Source organism: Pongo abelii, chromosome 18 (assembly GCF_028885655.2).
Source record: "Pongo abelii isolate AG06213 chromosome 18, NHGRI_mPonAbe1-v2.0_pri, whole genome shotgun sequence".
NCBI classification, from domain to species: Eukaryota; Metazoa; Chordata; class Mammalia; order Primates; family Hominidae; genus Pongo; species Pongo abelii.
This window is the reverse complement of record NC_072003.2, coordinates 15,150,989-15,173,981: the sequence shown is the minus strand read 5'-3', so window position 1 is coordinate 15,173,981 and position 22,993 is coordinate 15,150,989. Positions and strand designations below refer to the sequence as shown.

Below are 22,993 nucleotides of genomic sequence, written 5' to 3'. Positions count from 1 at the left end.
ACATTAGATAAATATTTAACAACTCTAGTTTTAAAATATTTCCATCCTAAATGGTTCAAAAAAAATTTTTTAAGTTTTCATGCTTAAAGATATAAACTCTTGGGTAACACCAATGCCTCATTTTCCAAAGGTTTTATGATTATATATGTGTTTTTTTTTCTTTATTGCAAATTCCTGCTGGTCTCTCTGCCACCAAGATTCAATAAGATTCAATTCTCCTTCTACGTAAACCTTTTCTGATATAAGCCTAGCCTGCTATGTTCTCTTTTGACAAATTCAGGGTAATTTTGAGTTGGATTGGATACTTCTTTTTTCCTTGCTTGTGGACAGAAAAAAACCTACATGGTATTTCAAACTATAATTTTAAGGTTTTCCCTTAAAAAGGTTGCTGGCATAAAGATTTGGAAAGGTTAGAAAGAAAAACAGAGCTAAAAGCCAGAGCTCTGTTCTGATTTCTGAATGTCTATTCTCCTTTTTTGTTCTTATGAGACTAACCAGTGCAATTGGCCCCAGCAGGGACATCTCCTGCCCATTCCCTGTCATTAGTCTGGTTTTGAGACATTGGAACAATCTAGACTATGTCCAAGAATTCTGAGCCCAGAGGGGGCCTTTTGGAAACCTAACATCCTCTTTTCCTCATGGCCACCTGTTATGTTGTCTTGGCTTTCTAAACAATTGGAGGCAATCAAGCTTTAGCTACCATATGTTGGGTGCTTACTATGTTTCAGTGTATTGCTAAGCATGATGTTCATAATGTCTTTGAACCTCACAGTAACCCCATGAGGAAGCTGTTATGGTCCCAATTTAGAGCTTAGAAGACTGAGGCTCATATAGGCTTTATAACACACCCAAAGATGCTGTTGGTAAGTGGAAGAGCAAAAATTTGAGTCCAAAATGGACTGACTCAAAACTCCATTCTTATTTCATTATGTTATCCTGGATGGTGCTGTCTGTGGAGAGAGAGATGGCTGAGGCCACATCATAGGGTATAGAAGGTGTGTTGCAAACAGTGGAGATGAAGAAGGTCCCTGGGCAGGACCAGTGTAGCCTCATGGGCTAGGCAAAAGCATGGTCCCTCTTGAATATTGAAAGCTTTAGTAGAATTTTATACAAAAAAGACACCAGTACTTGTATGTTCATCGCAGCACTGTTCACAATAGCAAAGTAATGGGACCAATGAAGTGGAAGGAGTGAGGGTTGGAAACTGTTGATGTGCTCATCAACAGTTGACTGGATAAAGAAAATGTGGTATATACACACCATGGAATGCTATGCAGCCATGAACAAGAATGAAATCATGTCCTTTGCAGCAACATGGATGGAGCTGGAGGCCATTTTCCTAAGTGAACTAACTCAGAAACAGAAAATAAAATACTGCATGTTCTCACTTATGGATGGGAGCTAAACAGTAGGTATCCAGGGACATGAAGATGGAAATCACAGACACTAGGGACTCCAAAAGGGAGGTGGATGGGAAAGGAGTGAGTGTTGAAGATTACCTTTCAGGTACAGTGTTCACTATTAGGGTGATGGCTACACTAGGACCCCGACCCTGACCTTTATATAATATGCCCATGTAACAAATATGCACAAATATGTATCTAAAATAAAATAAAATTTGAAAAAGAAAGCTTTGGAAAAATTTTACAAAATTCTTTAGTAAGTGGTATAAGAGCTAGGAATCGTTAACCAAGCACAATGCCTGGAACAACATAGACACTAAAATATGTGAGGAAGAATGGATGGATGAACCAAGCTGGAGAGGCAAGGACATAGGTAGGTTCCACCAGGAAGCAGGGTATTTCTAATTTGGGAGGAAACTTGTTTATTATCTGCATAGAACAGTAAGTTCTGTTCTCTGGATAGAAGAAACAGGCCGAGGTGGGTGGATCACGAGGTCAGGAGATCGAGACCATCCTGACTAACACGGTGAAACCCCGTCTCTACTAAAAATACAAAAAATTACCCGGGCGTGGTGGCATGCAACTGTGGTCCCAGCTACTTGGGAAGCTGAGGCAGGAGAATCGCTTAAACCCCGGAGGTGGAGGTTGCAGTGAGCTGAGATAGCACCATTGCACTTCAGTCTGGGCTACAGAGCAAGACTCCATCTCAAAAAAAAAAAAAGAGAAGAAGAAGAAAGAAGGAGGAGGAGGAAGAGGAGGAAGAGGAAGAAGAAGGAGGAGGAGGAGGAGAAGAAGAAGGAGAAGAAGAAGCAAAAAAGCATAGGTCTGGCCAGCAGTTTTCTCATCTGACTGGGAAATTTTGCAAGAAGAAAGAAGTCATTCAAGACAGAAGGAATTTTCTCTCCACAGAGGTGGTTCAATGAGTGGTTTAATGCGTGGTTCAATGCTGGAAGAACTTCCAGGCTCTTCTTGATCCATTCTGGGGGCAGCCTAGCTTGGTGGAGGAAACATCAGTTTTGCCAACAGACAACCTTGGCATCGAATCCTGATACTGTTATAACTTGCTGTGTGGCTTTGGGCACTCAACCTCTCTGAGCTTTGGTTTCCTTATTTGTAAAATAGGATGGTTTTACTTAAGAGATGTGAGGGAAAGTTGTTTTTACATGGTTAATGTGCCTTTTCGTTTTTATTTGGCCTTTTTTTATTGTTTTTATTTTTTTTTTTTAGGTGGAGTCTTGCTCTGTTGCTCAGGCTGGAGTGCAGTGGCGTAATCTCAGCTCACTGCGACCTGCGCCTCCAGGGTTCAAGTGATTCTCTTGCCTCAGCCTCCCTAGTAGCTGGTATTACAGCTACCATGCCCGGCTAATTTTGTATTTTTTAGTAGAGATGGAGTTTCACCATGTTGGTCAGGCTGGTCTCGAACTCCTGACCTCAGGTGATCCACCCGCCTTGGACTCCCAAAGTGCTGAGATTACAGGCGTGAGCCACCGTGCCTGGCCAATTTGGCCTCTCTGAGCACATGACTTTTGTCTGAGTTAGCCTGTGGTAACCATCTGCTTAGGAGAGAAAGGAGGGAGAATGAAGTGGAAGGAAACCCAGTCCACACAACTGTGTAGGGCCCGATGCCCCATCGTGGCAGGTTCTGTGGTAAGACCCCACCTCTTGGGGTATCTGGTATCTCAGAGTTATTGGGGAGTGCCAACCAGGCAACCTTTTGGTTAGATTATATCCCTCTGTTTCTTAACTGGTTCAGCTGCCCTGTGACAGCTCAGAGCTTCACTATGAGCTCCTACCAGAGTCTCAAAGGAAGCAGGACAAGAGACTCCTGCCTCAAGCATTTCCCACAACTCATCCAACATTCCTCCCCTACCCTGTGTCTGAAACCCAAAGAGGGAAAGTCGGTGACATGATCTTAGTCTTCCTCCTCTCTCTTTCTTTTCCTTCTCACATCCCCCCAAGAACTGGAGGAGTCAGACATCCCATCCCATTCCTCTCTGGTCCATTCTTGTAAAAATCCTGTGGTCTTGCCAACCAAGTCTGGTCCTTAATATGCCGAAAGGTGGAGATTAAAAAAAAAAAATTAGAACAAAACACCATCCAAAGACAAATGTCTTCCAAATGTGCGTGACTTCACGTTGTATTACTGTCTGGCTGTCAAATCATTTCTGAATGTTAGAGATTTGAATATTACCTCCTTCAGCAGCAATAAGGAAGTGCCTAAGTCCACAGATTGTAGAGTCAGACTGTCAGGTTCAAAGAATGGCTCTGCTGTTTCCAGTGATGTAACTTTGGGCCAAACTTCTCTGTGCCTTGGTTTTCTCCTCTACATAATGGGGTCAATAATAGTATCTCATAAGGATGCCTGGGATAATTCGATTAGTTAGTATATGGAATAGTGTGGGATACCTCATAACCCCTTTATGTTTATTATGTATACAAGTGTGTCTTCACCTTCCTCATCATTATCAACATCATCATTTTTTATGTTACTTCTGTAATAAATCTCAATTTCCCAACCCTACCCAGGCATATGGAAGTCATGGGCCATCCAGAGCCAAGCCCACACACTCAGGAAGACACGAAGAGAAAAACACATTAATAACTTAAAAAATACATAGTCCATAAGCACTGTGTTCTAGTTGATAAAGTTGTGTCCCATGAGGATATGGGTTAACAATTCTGATATTGCTATAATTATGTACTGGAATTGAACAAGTAACAAATGGATGGTGGATAATGGGAACCAGGTTTATTATTCTTGGAGTGGGAGGTTACAGATAATCGAGGGAGGAAGCTAGAATGATTCATTTGACAGTGAGTTAGAGTTGGAGACATGAGGATGACTTCATGCTTAGGTCAATAAAGACATGGATAGTTCCCTCTGTAAATTTTTATAGATATGTGTGTATATACATATATTAGCATACATATCTAAATTCCCTTACCTTATCAATGTAGAGGGAGTAGAAGCAACCAGCACACCTGGCACCCAGATTTTGGTTTCTAATATTATTCTCCAATAAAATGAACCAGGCTCCTTGAAGAAATCGTTGATTCTTGGACCAGGATAACAAATCTATACAAGATGAGCCTGGGGAATCTTGTATTGCTAGAAAGTTAGAAAGTTTAAAAATGAGGGGGATCTGTCAAAGGAGCCAATTGAAATAGTTTCCGATGCCCAAATTTGGAACAATCTGAGCAACAAAACAAAGTGGTAGTGGATTATAACCCAAAGTATAAAATACATATCCATGTGTCTACACTGATATGAATACATGATTGAATCAATACATAAATGGGGAAGAAGAGACAAATCTTCCATAAGGAATAATTCCAAATAGTTTATGTAGATTTTTTCCACTCAAGGAGGTAGAGCATAACCCCTACTCCTTAGATATGGTGTGAATGTCACACAGTGACTTCTTTCCAAAGAGTAAAATATGAAAAAAGGGGAAAATAGAATACTTTGATAGAGGAGAAATCTGTCCAACACTTCCTAAGCCAGGTGATAGTTTAACATCAATAGCGATGAGTCATTATAGTACGTATCTTTGTTATGTTATGATGAGAATGTCACTTTACCTCGGTGATTCCCCTCACCCCCAAACCCATAACCCCAATCTAATCTGAGAATAATATGAGACAAATTCCATTAGGCCAGGCCTGGTGGCTTACGCCTGTAATCTCAACACTTTGGGAGGCCGAGGCAGGCAGATCACCTGAGGTCAGGAGTTCGAGATCAGCCTGGTCAACATGGTGAAACCCTGTCTCTACTAAAAATACAAAAAATTAGCCAGGTGTGGTGGTGTGTGCCTGTGGTGCCAGCTACTCGGGAGGCTGAGGCAGGAGAATTGCTTGAACCCGGGAGGTAGAGGCTGCAGCAAGCTGAGATTGCACCACTGCACTCCAGCCTGGGCGACAGAGCAAGACTCTGTCTCAAAAAAAAAAAAAAAAGGCCATTCTACAGGATATCTGACCCTGTACTCCTCAAAACTGTCAAAGTCATCAAAACAGGGAAACTCTGAGAAACTGTCACAGGCAAGAGGAATCTAAAGAGATATGACTAAATTCTAAGTTTAATGTGGTACCTAGATATTTTGAAACAGAAAAGACGGACATTAGGTAAAAACTAAGGAAACCCAAATAAAGTGTGGGCTTTAGTTAATAGTAACATATCACTATTGATTCATTCACTGTAACAAATGTACCATACTAATATGTTAATAATAGGGAAACTGGGTCTGGAGGATACAGGAACTCTCTGTACTATCTTTGCAGTACTTTTGTAAATCTAAAACCATTTCATAGTAAAGAGTTTGTTTAAAAAAATTTATTGTTTGAGGCCAGGCTCGGTGGCTTACACCTGTAATCCCAGCACTTTGGGAGACTGAGGCAGGCAGATCACTTGAGGTCAGGAGTTCAGGACCAGCCTGGCCAACATGGCGAAACCATATCTCCACTAAAAATACAAACATTAGCCAGACATGGTGGTTCACGCCTGTAATCCAGCTACTCGGAGGCTGAGATGGGAGGATCACTTGAACCTGGGAGGCGGAGATTGCAGTGAGCTGAGATCATGCCACTGCACTCCAGCCTGGGTGACAGAGTGAAACTATATCTCTCTCTCTCACTCTCTCTCTCTCTCTCTCTCTATCTATCTATCTATATATATACACACACACACACACATATGTGTATATACACACACACATATGTGTGTATATATATATATAAAGAGAGAGAGAGAGAGCATGAGAAGATCTTTACCTGATGTCTGTAACATGGTATGTGCTCAACAAAACAACACTATTTGACCATCTAGTGCCTTTCTGGGCTATTCTTCCTTGGGATATGCTTTGAAGGAGTAACGTTGTCTTTCCTTTAAGATGAGCCAGAATGGTCTAGTTTCTGACAGTTAATATTTGTCTCTTCTGCATGGAGAAACTTGGAGCATTCTCTCAGTATTTATAACTGAGCATTTTTACCTGAAGTGGCTCTGCGTTGCATCCATTTTATTTCCCTGTTTAGTAACTAAGATATACCACATAACAACACGAGTTACATGGTAGTTACCTTGGCGCAAGTCTGCCAGATGCTTCCAATGAGTAATTGTATCTTAACCTTCTTTGAAGACGATTGTTGGATATACGAGGCTCCTTCTCTGTCTTAGGAGAGCACAGGACACCATCAATTTGTTGTTTGCGGACCGAGGGTCTGCATGGAAAAACAGCATCACAGAAGGGCAAGTCTTCATTCATTATTTCGAAGGGTCATAATGAGTTGCACTTATAATGAGGGGGGGTGGAAATTTTCTTGTGGCATTGGATAAGGAATACCTTTCCACAGAGGTGGGTAAGATATCTCTGGGGATGGGGAATGTCTAGAAGGGAACTTCTGAGAGTGAGACATGTTACTGGATTCCATCTATTGCTATGACTGTGGAAAAGAAATTATATATGTGGGCCGGGCGAGGTGGCTCACGTCTGTAAGCCCAGCACTTTGGGAGGCCGAGGCGGGCAGGTCACCTGATGTCAGGAGTTCAAGACCAGCCTGGCCAACAAGGAGAAACCCCTTCTCTACTAAAAATACAAAAATTAGCTGGGCTTGGTGGCGCATGCCTGTAATCCCAGCTACTTGGGAGGCTGAGGCAGGAGAATCACTTGAACCTGGGAGGCGGAGGTTGCAGTGAGCTGACATCACTCCACTGCATTCCAGTCTGGGTGACAGAGTGAGACTCCATCTCAAAAAAAAATTAATATGTGTGTGTATATGCATACCTATCTATATACTTGTATGTGCTTGTACATATGCATACATACATATATACACACACGTACACACATGCATATTTCTTCTCTCAACTTGGCAAGGGCAGGATTTGCAGATTATAACCTAGATCTCATTCATGATGCATTTTTTCACTCACCCTATTGTTCTAGTTTTCTTGGATTCCAACCTGGGCTTATCTCCAATCTGCATTTTTTTTTTTTGTTTCTCCTCCCTAGCTGAATATATTTGTGGAAAACTCGCAAAGCAAGGTCTGTTCTCTATCTTCCTGTCCAGTGAAATGAAAATGACATTTAGAAAACCTAGTCACAAATGTCTGTTTAATAAATTTTGATTGCTGCTCTGAAACTGGATTTTAATATTTCTGAATATTCATTGCTGGGAAGCTAGCAAAAAATAGCTATCTAAAACTGCCAGAAATTTGCTTTATGTGGTTCTTAATGTGAAACTGGAAATGCAACTTCGGGGTGGCCTCACTTCTTCTTTTGAGAGGGATCGCTTTGATGGGGTCTTATGGTTGTGCCTACTTATATTAAGTAACTACTCACTGCCCCTGAGGTGTCTCAGGACTTGGGAGAAATAATCTAAAAGCAAATACTTTATAATGGAATATCATGTATTCTGTTTAATAATATAAAAGTGTGTCCCAACATATTCAGTGAGGAACATCTCTGTAGAATTATTTTTTTCTTTAATGAAGTGTTTAGTATTTTCTCTAGCAGACCTGGACACAGGGTTTGAGCCTAGTAGGTTGAGCCTAGTAGGTTGAGTCTGGGACTGACGGATCAAATAGATGAGAGAAAGGACTTACAATGGAGGACAATAGGCTTTGAAGGTTCAAATCTTTAATTAGACAGTCTAGTGTTTGGGATGTATTTCCAGGGATAGGGGGGCCTGCCCTTGAGACAGTAGTTAGCTTACTAACGTCCTTGGGCACGCTCTATGCACGACTCAGCCAATTTGTTGTTTGAAATTTCTGCTGTAGCTCTGTAGAAAACTGAGGGGCAATACATTTTCCATCTCGAGACAATAGCTGGGTTTGCCCCATGGACAGCCTTCCCTCTGGTCAGTTTCAGCTTCCCAGAGGAAATCCAGACAACAATTGCCTTAGTCAGAACTCTACATTGCAAGTGGCAGGAGCCACAAAACACACTATTTAGAAAGGGGCTTCTCTCTCTCCTCAGCTGCTTTCCTGTGGGTGTGATTCTTATTCTTTAATAATGAAGAAAGATTTTCTCCACATGGTAGGTTCAAATTCTCTTGACTTCATGGCCTTTTCGTTGTTTGACTCCAATGGTTCCAAGTAGAAAAGATGATGGAAGATGGAAGAACTCTGATTGGCCCAGCATAGATCACATGCTCTCCTCTGGTCCAGTCATTATAAGAAGGAGGTATTGGGATTGGTCTGATTCAGGCTCCATGCTCACTTCCATGGCCAGGGGTCTGAATTACTGTATAGCACAGTGAGCCCTTGCTAGTTGGGCACATACTCACCTGCTTTTCAACTGCCAGCTCTTACATCCCTGAGCGAGGGTATCTGTGGCCACTGGAGCTAGCTTTGCCTGTGAACATGGGAAGTCGCCAGTGCTAACGAATTAATGTCTCCCGGAAGCGGCCCTCAACCAATGACTAATAGGAGTTTGAGTGTAAATACTAAGGGCTCCTTTGCCCTTGGGGTGACATAATTTTGAGGCATGCGTTCAATACGATTTACCAGAATTCCAGAGTGGGATTAAACTCCAGTCGACCACATTGCGTCTTGCTTGGCATTGCACTTTGCTTCTTCTTGTTCTCTAACTCCCCCATCCTTTTGCTACAAGTATTTCCTGAGATCACCTGCCAAATATGCTTGCATTTAAATCCTTTGGTATGTTGCTTTATCCTTTATCGCCACTTGAGTTGTGTGATGAGCTGCCAATCATGGTAACTGTCTTAGTTTGTATTTCCCCGGAAGTCACTAAGATAAGGACTTCGCACAAAAACAGTAGCTATCCACCAAAAAATATATCATGAAACACACACACACACACATACACACACACAGCAGCAGCAGCAGCAGCATACAATGAGAACTTAACAGTAAGCCATTTCCCACAGGACCAATACTTGGGAACAAAACATGGCTGGCCTGACATGCCCAGGGGAAGCAGACAGGAACCCGGGTGGGTTGGCTTTGGAGAGGAGAATGTCAGAGAATCTTGGGCTCCAAGGTGTAGTGAAAGCCATACCTTATCAACACGTTTTCTACTGTTACTTTATTAATCCTGGGACTCTTCCATCGCAGCTGAATCTCAGCCAAAAAGCTATCATGGTAGAAGGATACATGCGTCTCTCCAGACGTTGGCCAGAGACTGGGTTACTTGGCACTTACGTTTGGCGACATTCCCATTTAACACTTGGGCTTGTGTGATGGCCCATGCAGGTAAAGTGATAAAAATACTGTCCCTATCCTCATGCCTCAGCTAGGGTATCCCTGCCTCTTTCCATTTGGGTTTGTTGGTTTCTAAAGCCAAACATTTTCCATATACATCAGGGGTTGAGTTATCTAAAAGCAAAGCCTGGGAAAGGGGTTCAGATGCATGTGACTCTGAGGGAGTGTTCTTCAGGTAACAAACACACACCTCTAAGGTTATGAGGGAAGCACCATAGTAAAGGTTAGGGAGCCACACAAAAATGGGGTTTCAGGTAAAGTCCAGATTCAGGGGTTGTCAAACTATAGCCCTTGGGTCAAACTTGGTACCACCTGTTTTTGTAAATAAAGTTTTATTGGAACACAGCCACACCCATTTATGTAATTGTCCCACGGTATCTGTGGGGATTTGGTTTCAGGACCCTCCGTGGATACCAATTTCAACAGATGCTCAAGTCCCTTATAAAAAATGGCATAGTATTTGCATATAACCTACTCACATCCTCTCATATACTTTAAATCATCTCTAGATTGCTTATAATACTAGTACAACACAAATGTTATGTAAATAGTTGTTATACTGTATTTTTACTTGTATTATTTTTTAGTATTGTTATTTTTAATTTTTTTCTGGGCATTTTCAATTCACAGTTGGCTGAATCCAAGGGTGTAGAACCTGTGGATACAGAGGGTCAACTGTCTTCCGTCTAGGGCTGCATTCATGCTACAAAGGCAGAGTTAAGTAGTTAAAACAGAGACTGATGGCCTACATAGTCTAAAATACTTACTACCTGGCCCTTTAGAAAAAAGTTTGCCGACCCCTACTCTAAACTTGTCCCAGTCCATGTGAACTCTGGAGTATCATCATTTCATAAAGTTATCCCCATGTTGAGGCAAGGGGCTGGTCTTTGGACTTCAGTGTCAGCGGGACATTGGTTGCTGACCACCTGAGGATGAGGTGTGTGAAGCATATTGACCCCAGGGCAGTGGCTCCCATCACCATAGGCAGTGGCTCCTATCGCTGGGTATTGAAGGCAGCTGTGAGCTGTTAGCAGCCAATATTTGCAGCAGCTGGGAAATGGGTTCACATGCTAGATAAAGGGGATCTTTCAAGGCACCACCGGCAACCACCGCAGTGCACACCTGGATGGACACACGTGCTTCATGAAGCCAGAGAGGAACCCGTACTTTCCACCTCAAAGCAAGCCATCATTATCTCACAGTGATGGGATGGATAGACAGGAGGCGAGGCCCAAATTGGAGCCATTTGGGTCTCGCCTCCTGTCTATCCATCCCATTGCTCTCAGAATGAAGATGGTGACCCTTGCCAGTGTTCACTGGGTCCTACCACCCTCTCCAACCCCACCTCATTCCAGTTTCCTCACACTGTGTTCTCTAGCTGTGCATGGCCAGAGCTCAGAGGGCAATTCCTTCCATTGCTGAGCACGTTGTGTTCCAACCAGCTCCACGGCTTTTGCTCGTGCTGCTTCCTCTGCCTGAAATACCCTCCCTCGTACCTTCCACCTTCCACCACACTGAACTATTATAACAACCCTCCTTCCTGCAGATCTCAGCTCAGAAAAACCTTCTTGAATCTCTCTTTCCCTGAATCTCATTTCCCTTCAAGTAGCCAATATTTAGTTTGTTTGTATTTACATTTGTTTCTGTCTTGTGCAAACTTGTAGTATGCAAAAACATACATATAGATTATTTTACTTAACAAAAAATGCTATACTATTTGCTTTCCTTTAAAACTTCCTTTTTTCCCTTTAACAATATAAACCATAAGAAACTGTTCAAGTTTTCCTTCATTTTTTTCTAACACCTGAATGATATTCCATCATATGTGTACATACTATGTACATCATATGTATTATAATAATTCATTTAAGAATTCTCATATTGATAGGAGCTCAGATTGTTTCTGTGTGTGTATGTTTTCATTTTTACAAATAATGGTGCAAAAACATCTCTGAACAAATATCCTTACATTCTGATGCTTTTATTTCTGTAGGCTCAGTTGCTAAAAGTGGTATTGTTCAGTCAACATATACATGCGCTTTACATTTCAATACTCCGTGCCTGATTTCTTCCTGCAAATATAGCAAATTGCATGTCCACCAGCAGCTTTAGGAGGCCTCCCTGTGCTCAGCATCTCTGCCAGTACTCATGTCCTTCAATCCCTTTAACATCTGCCAATCTGTTGGCAAAGGAATGGCTTCTCATTTTTCCTCTGACTTGCATTTCTTTGACTGTTACTGAGGTTGGGCATCTTTTTATACAAATATCATTTCAATGACAAAAATAACCTCTCTACTGAAAGAACCTTAACATGTTAGTTTAACATGTTTTGAGCACATCCTTTGAGATGATGTCAGAAAAACACCCAACTGTCCTCATTTGCTCTCCAATGAGGATTATGAACTCAGTTGTGTCCCATGTATCTGTGAACCCTCTGCTGTTTTGCGACTTGCGTCCCTAAAGGGTGGGGAGAGTTTTGGTCTCCAGTGATGTGGTGATGGGAGGGAAGGTAGATGGTTCTGCCCTGTCTGTGACAATCTCCTGTGTCTTCACTTCCAGATGCCACCCAGATGAACAATGCAGTGCCCACCTCTCCTCTGCTCCAGCAGATGGGCCATCCACATTCGTACCCGAACCTCGGCCAGATCTCCAACCCCTATGAACAGCAGCCACCAGGAAAAGAGCTCAACAAGTACGCCTCCTTAAAGGCAGTCGGTAAGGGCCACCTGATGGATCTTTTTTTCTTTCTCCTCTTTCCTGTCCTTTGCTGCTTCTTGTAGATCTCTTTATCTCCAGTTTTCTTTCCTAATTCCTTTTTCTAGCGCTCTTTTTTTCTCTCTTTCTGCTTTTCTCTGCCTCTATCTCATTTTCATTCTCTCTCTGTCTATAAATATGTATATATATACCTATCTATGTCTGTTTACGCATTCATTCATCCATCCATCTACCTATCCACTCGTATCTATCCATCCATTCATCCATCTACCTATTCACTTATCCATCTATCTACCTACATATTTAGTATCTATCTGTCTGTCCATCCATCCATCCATCATCCATCCATCTACTATTCACTTATCTACGTATCTATTATCTATTGAATCTATCTATCTACCTATTATCCTATCATCTGTCTATCATCTATCAATCCATCCACCCATCCACCTATTCACTTATCCATCTATCTACCTACCTATGTATTATCTATCTATCATCCATCCATCCATCCATCCATCCTTCTATCCATCTACCTATCCACTTATCTATTATTTATCTGTATCATCTGTCTACCTATTATCTATCTATCATCTATCTAACTACCTATTATCTGTCTATCTATCTCTCCATCATCTATCTATCTACCTATTATCTATCTATCTATCTATCTATCTATCTATCTATCTATCTATCTATCTATCTATCTACCTATCTTCTGGGTCTCTCTACCTGGGACCCAGGTTTCTAAGGACCAGAGACCCTCACCTGCTTTCTCTGACCTAGAACAAGTTCTACATTGCTGTGTGAGGCAGGGTGGCTGGGCGAGGGGCACATGTGCGGTGAGGGCTATTTCCTGGGGAGAAGAACCTGGATGCTCATTTGGTCCCACTGACACTTTAACCCCTTTACCATCTCCATCTACCCTAGTTGATCCTCAGGGAATCTTGACATAGAATCTAGGTCTCTCCATCTCAGAAATGCCTTACACTTTAGTGGGTAACACTCTTCACCTACACAGTCCATCCCATTTCTAAGAAGTTGGTAAACAATGCACGTTCCTATCCCAGGCAACTTCTGCTCTTCAGGATTTAAATATTTACAGGGTTGGGCAGCCTGGGGCTACAACTAACTGAGTTCTTACCAAGTGCAAGACATTGAATTAAACCCTTGTTTTCTCATAGTGATTGCAAGTCGAAGACACAATGATTATCCCAATTACCAGATTAGAAAACTGAGACTCTAAGAGGCTAATGTAACTTGCCCAAGTCAAGCAGCAGTGGGTGACAGAGCTGAGAATTGAACTCTATTTTTATCACTCCAGAGCCACTGCTTCCACCACTGCCCTTGTTCCTTCAGTCCATTCTTCAATTTAAACATGAGGGGGTGTGATACTTACCCTGACAGTGACTGAGGCTCCTGAACAGTTTGCTCATAAAAGGGTTTTATTGGATAGAAGCAACAGCCACAGAAAGCAATTCCTGACTCCTGATTGGCTGTGGCAACCTCAGGGTTCCCTAAATCAATGGTTCTCACATGTGGATGCCAATTACTAGAATCACCTGGAGAGCAGGTAAAATATAAGGATGCCCCAGGTCCACCCTGGAGATTTCAATTGAACTGGTTGAGGATAAGATTCAGACATGGGCATTTTTAAAGCACTCTGTGGCTGCTTCTAGTGTGAAGCCAGGGGTGACAGCCATCCATGAAAACTACTTCATCAGTCCCACATCCAGGAAAACCAAATCCTATTTCAAGTGCTTGCTCTGAATTTCCTCTTCTAATGACCTTAATTGTTCTTTACATTCTTGTGCATCGTGAATACATGTGGGAAATTCCTTTTCTTTCCTTCTCACTGTGTCCTGTGAGGTCTAAGTTTTTCTCCCTGTCTCAGAGGAGAGATTTTAAAGCCAGGTTTTCCACTTAACCTGTTTCTTCTCTGAGTCCATTCCTTGGGGAGCTAGAAAGAGCCAAACAGATGTGAGTTCAAATCCTAGCTCTACTGCTTACCATCTGTGTAGCCTTGGGTAACATTTGGCCCCTTTTTAAGGTCTCAGTCTTCTAATCTGTAAAATAGGCCTAAGGATGCCTGTGATGACTCATATTATAGACTTGTAAAGGACATTCATTCAGCATATATTTGTCACCTCCCTTCTCCAGAGCTCCCTGGTCTTGTTTCTAGTAGCCCCATGGATGAATCCTTTTCTGATTTCCATCTTAGAGCATGCTCAGATATCATAGGAAGATCTTCTTCTTCTGTTTTCTTTTTTGAGACAGAGTCTCACTCTGTTACTCTGGCTGGAGTGCAGTGGCGCGATCTCGGTTCACTGCAACCTTCACCTCCGGAGTTCAAGCGATTCTCCTGCCTCAGCCTCCCGAGTAGCTGAGATTACAGGCATGCGCCACCATGCCTGGGTAATTTTTTTTTTTTTTTTTTTTAAGTGGAGATGGGTTTCTCCATGTTGCTCAGCTGGTCTCGAACTCCTGACCTCAAATGATTTGCCCAGCTTGGCCTCCCAAAGTGCTGATATTACAGGGTGTGAGCTACTGCACTTGGCCAGGAAGGACTTCTTTAAACATTCTCCTTTTCCAACACGGAGTCCTCACCTTCCCAGCACAATTGACTGTCAGAAGCTCCAAAGCATTAGAACAATTCACTTTGAGTGGAATCCCATTTATTGGTAGAGGTCCTTCTACTCTTTAGTTATTCATAAAATTTATTTATTTATGTATTCCCACATAGTTTTGGTTCCCGGAAAACTCTGGGCAGGCAGAAAACCCCACAAACCATATACTTTCTTTTATTATCAACTGTTCATCCTATTTTCTCCCCCCACTGCCAAGTTCCTCATTGGAGATGGGATGAGAGATAGTTGCTGATCGATTTCAGTATGAAATATGCTAATCCTGTTATAAACTAACACCAGAACCCAAAACACTGATACAACCATGTGTCTAAGATGCCTGTGGTAACCATAATCAACACACATCAGATTCACAAAACAAGCATTTTGGTGCCTAGCATAGGGCCAGGCACTTACTAGGTGCTTAGCCAGTGCTTATACCAGAAGTCTATCTTTGGGAATTCATGTTCCCTGATCTCTTAGGATTTCCAGATGGAATCATTCAAATAGTGACTGAGCCAAATTTATAATACCAAGGACACAGGATGTGCAAACGGACACAGGCTTTTCTAAATCTGAAGCCCTGTAAGACCCTACATACTGGTTACCCATGTTTCACGTTGAATTTCTACGCATAGCTCAACCCTCATTATGTCCCATGACCACAGATTCCTTCTATTCCATATGCCTGTTTGCACAGCATATGCATCCTAACCGCATTCAAATATACTCAGTGTTACTAGGAAGGGATGAGGGCTGTTACCTAGGAGAGCAAGAGTCACGGCATCTTTGCCAATGTAACTGTGGAAGCCTTCATATGCTATTTGGTGGCCCACTTTCGTTTTTGAGCCTCGCAGTTAGATGATAAATAACATATGCCATTTTATTTTATTCTTCTTTAGGCATTTAAAAAATCAACCAGGCCAGGAGTTGAAGACCAGCCTGGCCAATATGGCAAAACGCTATCTCTACTAAAAATACAAAAATTAGCCAGGCGTGGTGGTGGGCACCTGTAATCCCAGCTTCTTGGGTGGCTGAGGCATGAGAATCGCTTGAACCTGGGAGGTGGAGGTTGCAGTGAGCGGAGATGGTGCCACTGCACTCCAGTATGACACCCAGTCGCTCCCTGGGAAAATAGCAGAGGGATATTCCAACAGAAATTCCTTGATTTTATCCAAGATTTATGTGGAGCTCCTCTACATAGCAAATGTCTGCAGTGCATTTGGGATTAAATTTTCAGTGTGAAAATCATTTCACACTCTTTGAGTAACCCTCTGTTCGTAAATCAGGAACTCCTGAAATGTTTGTTGATTGAATGAATGAGCTTGTCTTTGACAAGAATTAAAAAAAAGAATAGCTTGGTTGTAAGGAAGCACCCTTATACCTCCTAGAAAACTCTGAAGCATCCCACGTGGGGCACCTTCCCCAGTCCTAGATGGGGTTGATGTACCCCCTCCTGTTCTTCATCCTTTTTTTCTGACCATTGTGAGAGTTCTCAGGGCTTTCTCTGAGACACAGATGGTCTTGTGAATCTGGAGGGCCAATGCGGAGCAGACTGAGGGATTGCTTGACTCAATGGGTTAGCCAGGAATCCAGCATCTGCCTGCACAAATAAAATGCAAATCCCATAATAAATGTTCTTTCAAGGGTTCTTTGTTAAAGCATAATGTGATCATGGTGTGAATGATGAAGTGCATTTTATTAATGAAATCATTACCAGCCGGGAGAGAAGTTGTTTAAAAAATGGTTTGCCGTTGAAAGTTCTGCAACCTCCAATAACCAGATTCATTTTCTAAATATTTCAATCCAGAGAATAAGGAGAGGTTAGACAATCTTTAGGGTTAACTGGTAAGCACAAAAATAATTCTGGAAAATAAATTTCTCTGGGAAGCTTTAATATCCAGAGCGCTGGGAAGATGATCAGAGGCTCTGTCTCACTCAGACTCTAACTCTACTTAGCTGGATGACTTTGAGCAGGTCAATGAAGCTCTTGGACTTCAGCTTCTTCATATGAAAAATGAGAAAACTGAACTATAAGATGTCTAAGCTCCATTTTAATTTTAAAATTAGAAAATTAAATAATTCTACTCATTCTAGTTATTAGAATGCCTTAAACATGTCCCATTCATTTCCTGCCAAGTCAGGGAAAAAAAGGTTTGAGTAAAGGGTGGTAATGTTGGTTGTTCCTGAGGCAAATTCTCCCTAAACCTGCCTTCCTTTCTATTTTATTGTATTTTATTTTTGTTTGCTTGTTGGGATCACCCTCATTCATGTTTAAAGAGACCTCTTTTCTTTTCTTTTTCTTTTTCTTTTTTTGTTTTGTTTTTTTGAGAGAGTTTCGCTCCCATCGCCCAGGCTGGGGTGCCATGGCGCAATCTCGGCTCACTGCAACCTCCGCCTCCTGGGTTCAAGCGATTCTCCTATTGAGAGATTTGGACATGCACCACCTAGTCACACATGGCATGTAACTGCAGAATGGTTTCTGTTCCCAAGGGGTTCACTGCCCAGCTCTTGGTAAAATATTAGCACACACTGGGGAAGTGTTAGTGGCTAAACCATATAGCACTTTGTACCAGAAGGGATGATGACTTTGAATTATTCCTTCAGTTGTTCATTCATTCTCCAAACATTAAGTCTGGTTTCCCTTGACTGCAGGTCCCACTGAGACATGAACCAAATCTGTCCCATTTGTCAATGTATCCCCAGCACCTAGTGTCATGTGGGGTGCTTAGTAAGGACTCCCAACACCTATTTGTAAAACTAGTGAATAATACTATATGAGAAGCACCTTATCTAGCCTGAGAGGGGCCTTAGAGAATCAGCAGGATAGCAGAATATAGCACGGCCTCTGGAATTGGTCAGGGCTGAGTTTAAGACCCATGTTGGACATTTATCAAGTAATTGCAGAAATCATTTAACTTCCTCAGGTCTCAGTTTCTCCTTCTGTAAAATGGAGATAATAATGATAATACACAGATAATGGCTTAGAAAATTTGATGATATAGTGTAGGTAAAGTTCTTAGCCTGATACATGTCAGTCCTCAGCAAATACTGCAGCATATTAAAGACCCAGACCAGAGTTATCTGCAGTCATCATTTTCCCCTGATCTCTGAGATACGCTGGTACCTGGATTCATATGCAATTGCCCACATTTCATTTTGAGGGAGAAATGGTTGGTTCCATATTCTTTACTCCAGTCTGATGGGAAAGACATACATGAAAGTTAACTCATGTCAGGGATCTGATAAAACAAGCAGGCAAGCAAGCAAGCAAGCAAACAAATGGCTTTTCTAAGCTGTCCTAAGGACCCTCAAAGAATCAGTCTAGACCTCTTCAAGTTCTCCATCTTCAGGTTGGACAATAAAAGTTGATGCCCAGGCATATAGATACTGTAATGCTATCCATCAGAGAAATATTGTTTCAATACAATCCATCAGAGAAATATTGTTTCACTCAGTTGACTCTCCTTACTAAAGCAAAAATGTAATGTGGATTCAAACATTTCCCACCAATGTTGAGGTTGAGAAGTGTGTCTTGTTATAAACCGACCCAAAAATGTAACCTGAAAATCCAGTTAAGCATACAAGTTCCCTGGCCTGAGGTGCCCATATGGTTACAATATGGGAGCCTACCTTGTGGTTCTTCATAGGCCAAAGTTTGCAAGACAGATGTGTGTATGAAAATATCCCTAGGCCAGGCGCGGTGGCTCACGCCTGTAATTCCAGCACTTTGGGAAGCCAAGGTGATGGATCACGGGGTCAGGAGATCGAGACCATCCTGGCTAACACAGTGAAACCCCATCTCTACTAAAAATACAAAAAAATTAGCTGGGCGTGGTGGCACATGCCTGTAGTCCCAGCTACTTGGGAGGCTGAGGCAGGATAATGGCGTGAACCCAGGAGGTGGAGCTTGCAGTGAGCCGTGATCATGCCACTGCACTCCAGTCTGGGCAACAGAGCGAGATTGTGTCTCAAAAAAAAGAAAAAAAGAAAAAAAAGAAAATATCCCTAAAGCTCACTTGGTGGTTCAGAGAGGGATGATTGGTACTTGCAGAACTGGAAAAGATCACTCTTTCACCCTTTTATGTAATTCCTGATGGGCTTTGCAAACAGAAAGTTGCCTGCACTTTGACATTTATCTTTCATTAGCCCCTTATCCAGTTTTTCCTCTGGGTTTCTGATTATTGAACTTCTAAGTAACCAGAGATTCCTGATCATGTGCCCTTAAAATGGCTCAATGCAACCTTGGCCATTGAGTATAAGAAAGAGACAGGATGTACCAGCATCATTGATAAAATGCTGTGTGTGTGACTTCATTTCTAATTCAAAATTTTAATTTTATTAAAAAAATGGTCGGTGTTGCTATTTGACAGATGATTGACTATTTTGCCATAATCACAATGCATTTTCCAATAGCACTTTTTCAAACAACAGCAATAATACACTTCAATATGGCAGGAATTCCCTCTTTACTCTTGGAATCATGAGTGAAAACCCTAAAAGCCATACATGAGGCACTTGGCCATGGATTGGCCTCTACTAGTTTAATTTCTTTTCAGGTTAGGGCAGAAAGGGGGCTAACATCACTGAACTCATAAACAGCACACCTCTGAGGAAGGCATGAGTCCCCCCCCATTTTGTAGATGGGAAAACAAGCTTAGCAGAGTTATTTCCCTATAATCCATACTTTTAGTAAATGGCAGAGCCAAGACTCATATTCAAGAGTGCTTGACTTGGAATCCTATGTTCTTTCCATGAAACTATGCTGTCTTCTGCAGAGAAATTTCTAGCATCTAAAGTATGTAACCAGGCAAAAGAAAAGCTGGGGAAGCCTATCCCCTGCTCTTCTGGGGGAAGGAGAGCTTACCAAGTTACTCATCATTTTTCTTTGTTTCAAAGTAAAAGTTTGGCTGGGCACAGTGGCTCATGCCTATAATCCCAGCACTTTGGGAGGCCGAAGCGGGCAGATCACTTGAGATCAGGAGTTCGAGACCAGCCTGGCCAACATAGTGAAACTCCATCTCTACTAAAAATACAAAAATTAGCCAGGTGTGGTGCTGCTTGCCTGTAAACTCACCTACTCGGGAGGCTGAGGCAGGAGAATCACTTGAACCCGGGGGGCAGTGGGGGTGGAGGTTCCAGTGAGTCGAGATTACACCACTGCACTCCAGCCTGGACAACAGAGCAAGACTCTGTCTCAAGGAAAAAAAAAAAAAAAAAGTAAAAATTTGCCTATGATGTTGAGTATAATTGAAGTTTAGTGTATTTGAGGTATGCTATACTGGAGGTATATTTTACATACAGTGACATACACAGTTCATAATTTTACAATAGTGTGATTGTTTAAAAAAAAGCATACACTTGGGTATCCACATCCCAATAAAAATGAGAAATATTTTTGTCACACTGAAAGTTCCCTCATATCTCCTTCCTTTTAATACCTTAGGTCCACTTCCTCTTCGTGAGCATTTTTCACCCTCAAAGTATTTTTCTAATGTCCATGAGTGCAACCAAGTGCACAGTGGAGCCTTAACTACATGTTCCGTAGCCTATACATCATCTTATTAAATGCCCTATTGTCAATGAACTTATAAATGAAAATTCATTATTGTAAAAGCTAAGCCCTATCTGAGGTAATGGGGACAGAGGTGACAAAAGAATGGTTCCTGCCTTCAAGGCAAACAGCAATGGATTTGATTTGGGGTTGAGATGGCTTTCCTGGAGTCAGCGACTTAGTGGCTCGGTCAGCGTGTGGCCACCCACACAGGAAGAACAGGGGTTGCACCACTATTTCCAGATGACCCTGGCCATGGGAGAGAAGAGAACCGAGTCATCCTGGGTGGGCCCGACTCAGTTTTAACTTCCTCACTCTTCTCTCTTCTGTTGCTCCAATTGTCCCTCTTGTGAGTGATGAGGGGTGTACAGTTCAGATCCACGGGGGGGGGGGGGGATGTGGCAATTTGAGCATCCTTTGGCAAGCCTGGGGAGGCCAGCCAGAAATGTTTAAATGGGGCCGGATCTGTGCTCTGTAATCATTCAGATGACAGACTGTTCCCTGCGCCTTCACTCAGCCTGATATATCTCTGGAAATGGTGCCAAACTGTTGAGGACTTGGTCTTTCCAGGTAGATGCCTAAGAAAGGAAAGAGCTAGGACCACACGCTGATTGGCCAGGTCTCCAGCCAATGAGGAGAGGTCTCTTGGGTAGGTTTGCCCTACTTTAAGCAAAACCCAATCTTACAGAGAAGAACTATCAAAGAAGATGCGAGGGTTGGGGGGTTTGGGTTGGGTATAGCCTTGGCCAATTCTCAGTATCCTTCATTTTATGAAAGGAGTCATTATGGAATTCTGTTAATAATGTTAGATCTCCCAGGACTCATTCGGGACATCTGAAAGGGAATTCAATTCGTATAAACTGATTTATAATGAAAACTCCAGGCACACACCTGTTCTGTAAAGCAATGTATTACTCATTATGGGATTCTCAGATAACAAGCTTGATCTCGTTACTGTTTAGAATTTCCCTACCTTATAAAGGGTGACTCTGTGGATAACATTGAATGCATTCCTTCATTCAGTCATATTTTCCAAACACAGAATGTGTGTTAGGTACTGTGGTAAGGTAGCCCCCACCCCAAGGGGCCTGTCACCCAGCATTTAAAGTAGCAGTCAGTACAGCCTGTCCCAACCTTGAATCTGGGGCTAATAATGTGCCCCTTTTCAGGAGGGGGATTGCAGTGGAACACGATCAAAGTCTATCTCTTGTCATCAGAGTGTAGTCTTGAGCCAAGGTGAGCTCATATAACTCAAAATTTCCTTTCTTTCTAAGCAGGTTGAAATTTATAGCCAGATTTTCTACCTAAGAATTATCTTTCTGCCTTACATAACTGAAAATATCTAGGCCTTTTTCAGGAGGCTTCTTTTGATCTTCTGTTGGGTGTTAATGTGAGGCTGCTTCAAGGCCTTGCAGAAAGAGGTACACACATAGCTGCATTTTCACATGTGGCTCCCTTCCCTGTTCCCTGGGTCCCCTGAGGCCTGCCCCTGCTTGGTGGCTGCAGCAGGGGCAGCCAACAGCACCTGGGTGTGAGGGCATAGTGAACATGGGTGCCCTGCAAACATATCATCAGCATCTCTTGATTGTTATTTTTTTAGGAAGTTCTGATGGTGACTGGGCAGTATCGACACTTAAGTCACCAAAAGGTACTGTACGGCTTTTTCTAGCTCTTTTGTCCAGGTGTTGTCAAATTTAGCATTAAATAATGAAGGGATAGAGAGTCCTGGTGTCTGTGTGACCTGTGCACATGTGTGTCTGCATAGGGTGGCATCTGCAAGTCCGTCTAAGTTCCAGTGTGTAGATGTTTGTGTGTGTGTGTGTGTGTGTGTGTGTGCATCTAGCAATTGTTGGACAACGTGCTACCCCTCACTTCCCAATATTTGTTGCCTGATAGAAAATATCACTATGAGAAATCATGCCAGGTAAGGTGAAATATGTTTATTTTTCTCAGAAAGCTGCAATGGCAAATGGCAAAACACAAGGTAAATTAATGGGGGCGGGGTGGGGGAAGAATACAGCTTCTGAGGGAGAGACAAACATAATCAAGTTATTGGCCAAGGGTCTTGGGAATGATTAGCCTTTTAGAGAACAGAATGCTATTTTCAACTTTCCTGGGACAGCGTGGTGAGCAGAGAGGGTTAAGAAGTTGGTCGACTTGAGTCTGTGAGTTAACCCAGCTGGGTGACCAGACCAGGTGGCAGCTATCATTAATTAATTAGCTCCCTACTATGTGCCAGAGGACTGGCCCTTTACATCATTTTATCATTTAATTCTATGATGATCAGCCTGTGTAGGCGTTGTCACCTGCATTTAGAAATGAGGACATAATGTCTAAGTATGGATAAGTCTTGCTGGTCTAGAGTCATATGACTATTCAGTGGTAGATCTGCAGTTTGAACCTCTATCAGTCTGACCCTTATTCTAAGCTATTTTTCACTGGGGTGTAATGGAAGCAGCTCTTTTTAGAACAGACCAGA

At 42.3% G+C, this 22,993-nt stretch overlaps 1 protein-coding gene across 3 annotated transcripts in view; it reads left to right on the top strand.

The window, feature by feature from the left end:
* The window catches only part of SHISA9 (shisa family member 9), a 381,349-nt gene that overhangs the window by 290,048 nt on the left and 68,308 nt on the right, over positions 1–22,993 (top strand). For 2 of the 3 annotated variants that reach the window (XM_054534729.2, XM_054534728.2), the window contains exon 3: positions 12,181–12,336. In XM_054534729.2, coding sequence (XP_054390704.1) covers positions 12,181–12,336 — 156 coding nt within the window. Of the gene's footprint in view, positions 1–12,180; positions 12,337–22,114; positions 22,163–22,993 lie in introns of all 3 variants that reach the window. The other variant, XM_024241410.3, reaches the window with a different exon arrangement.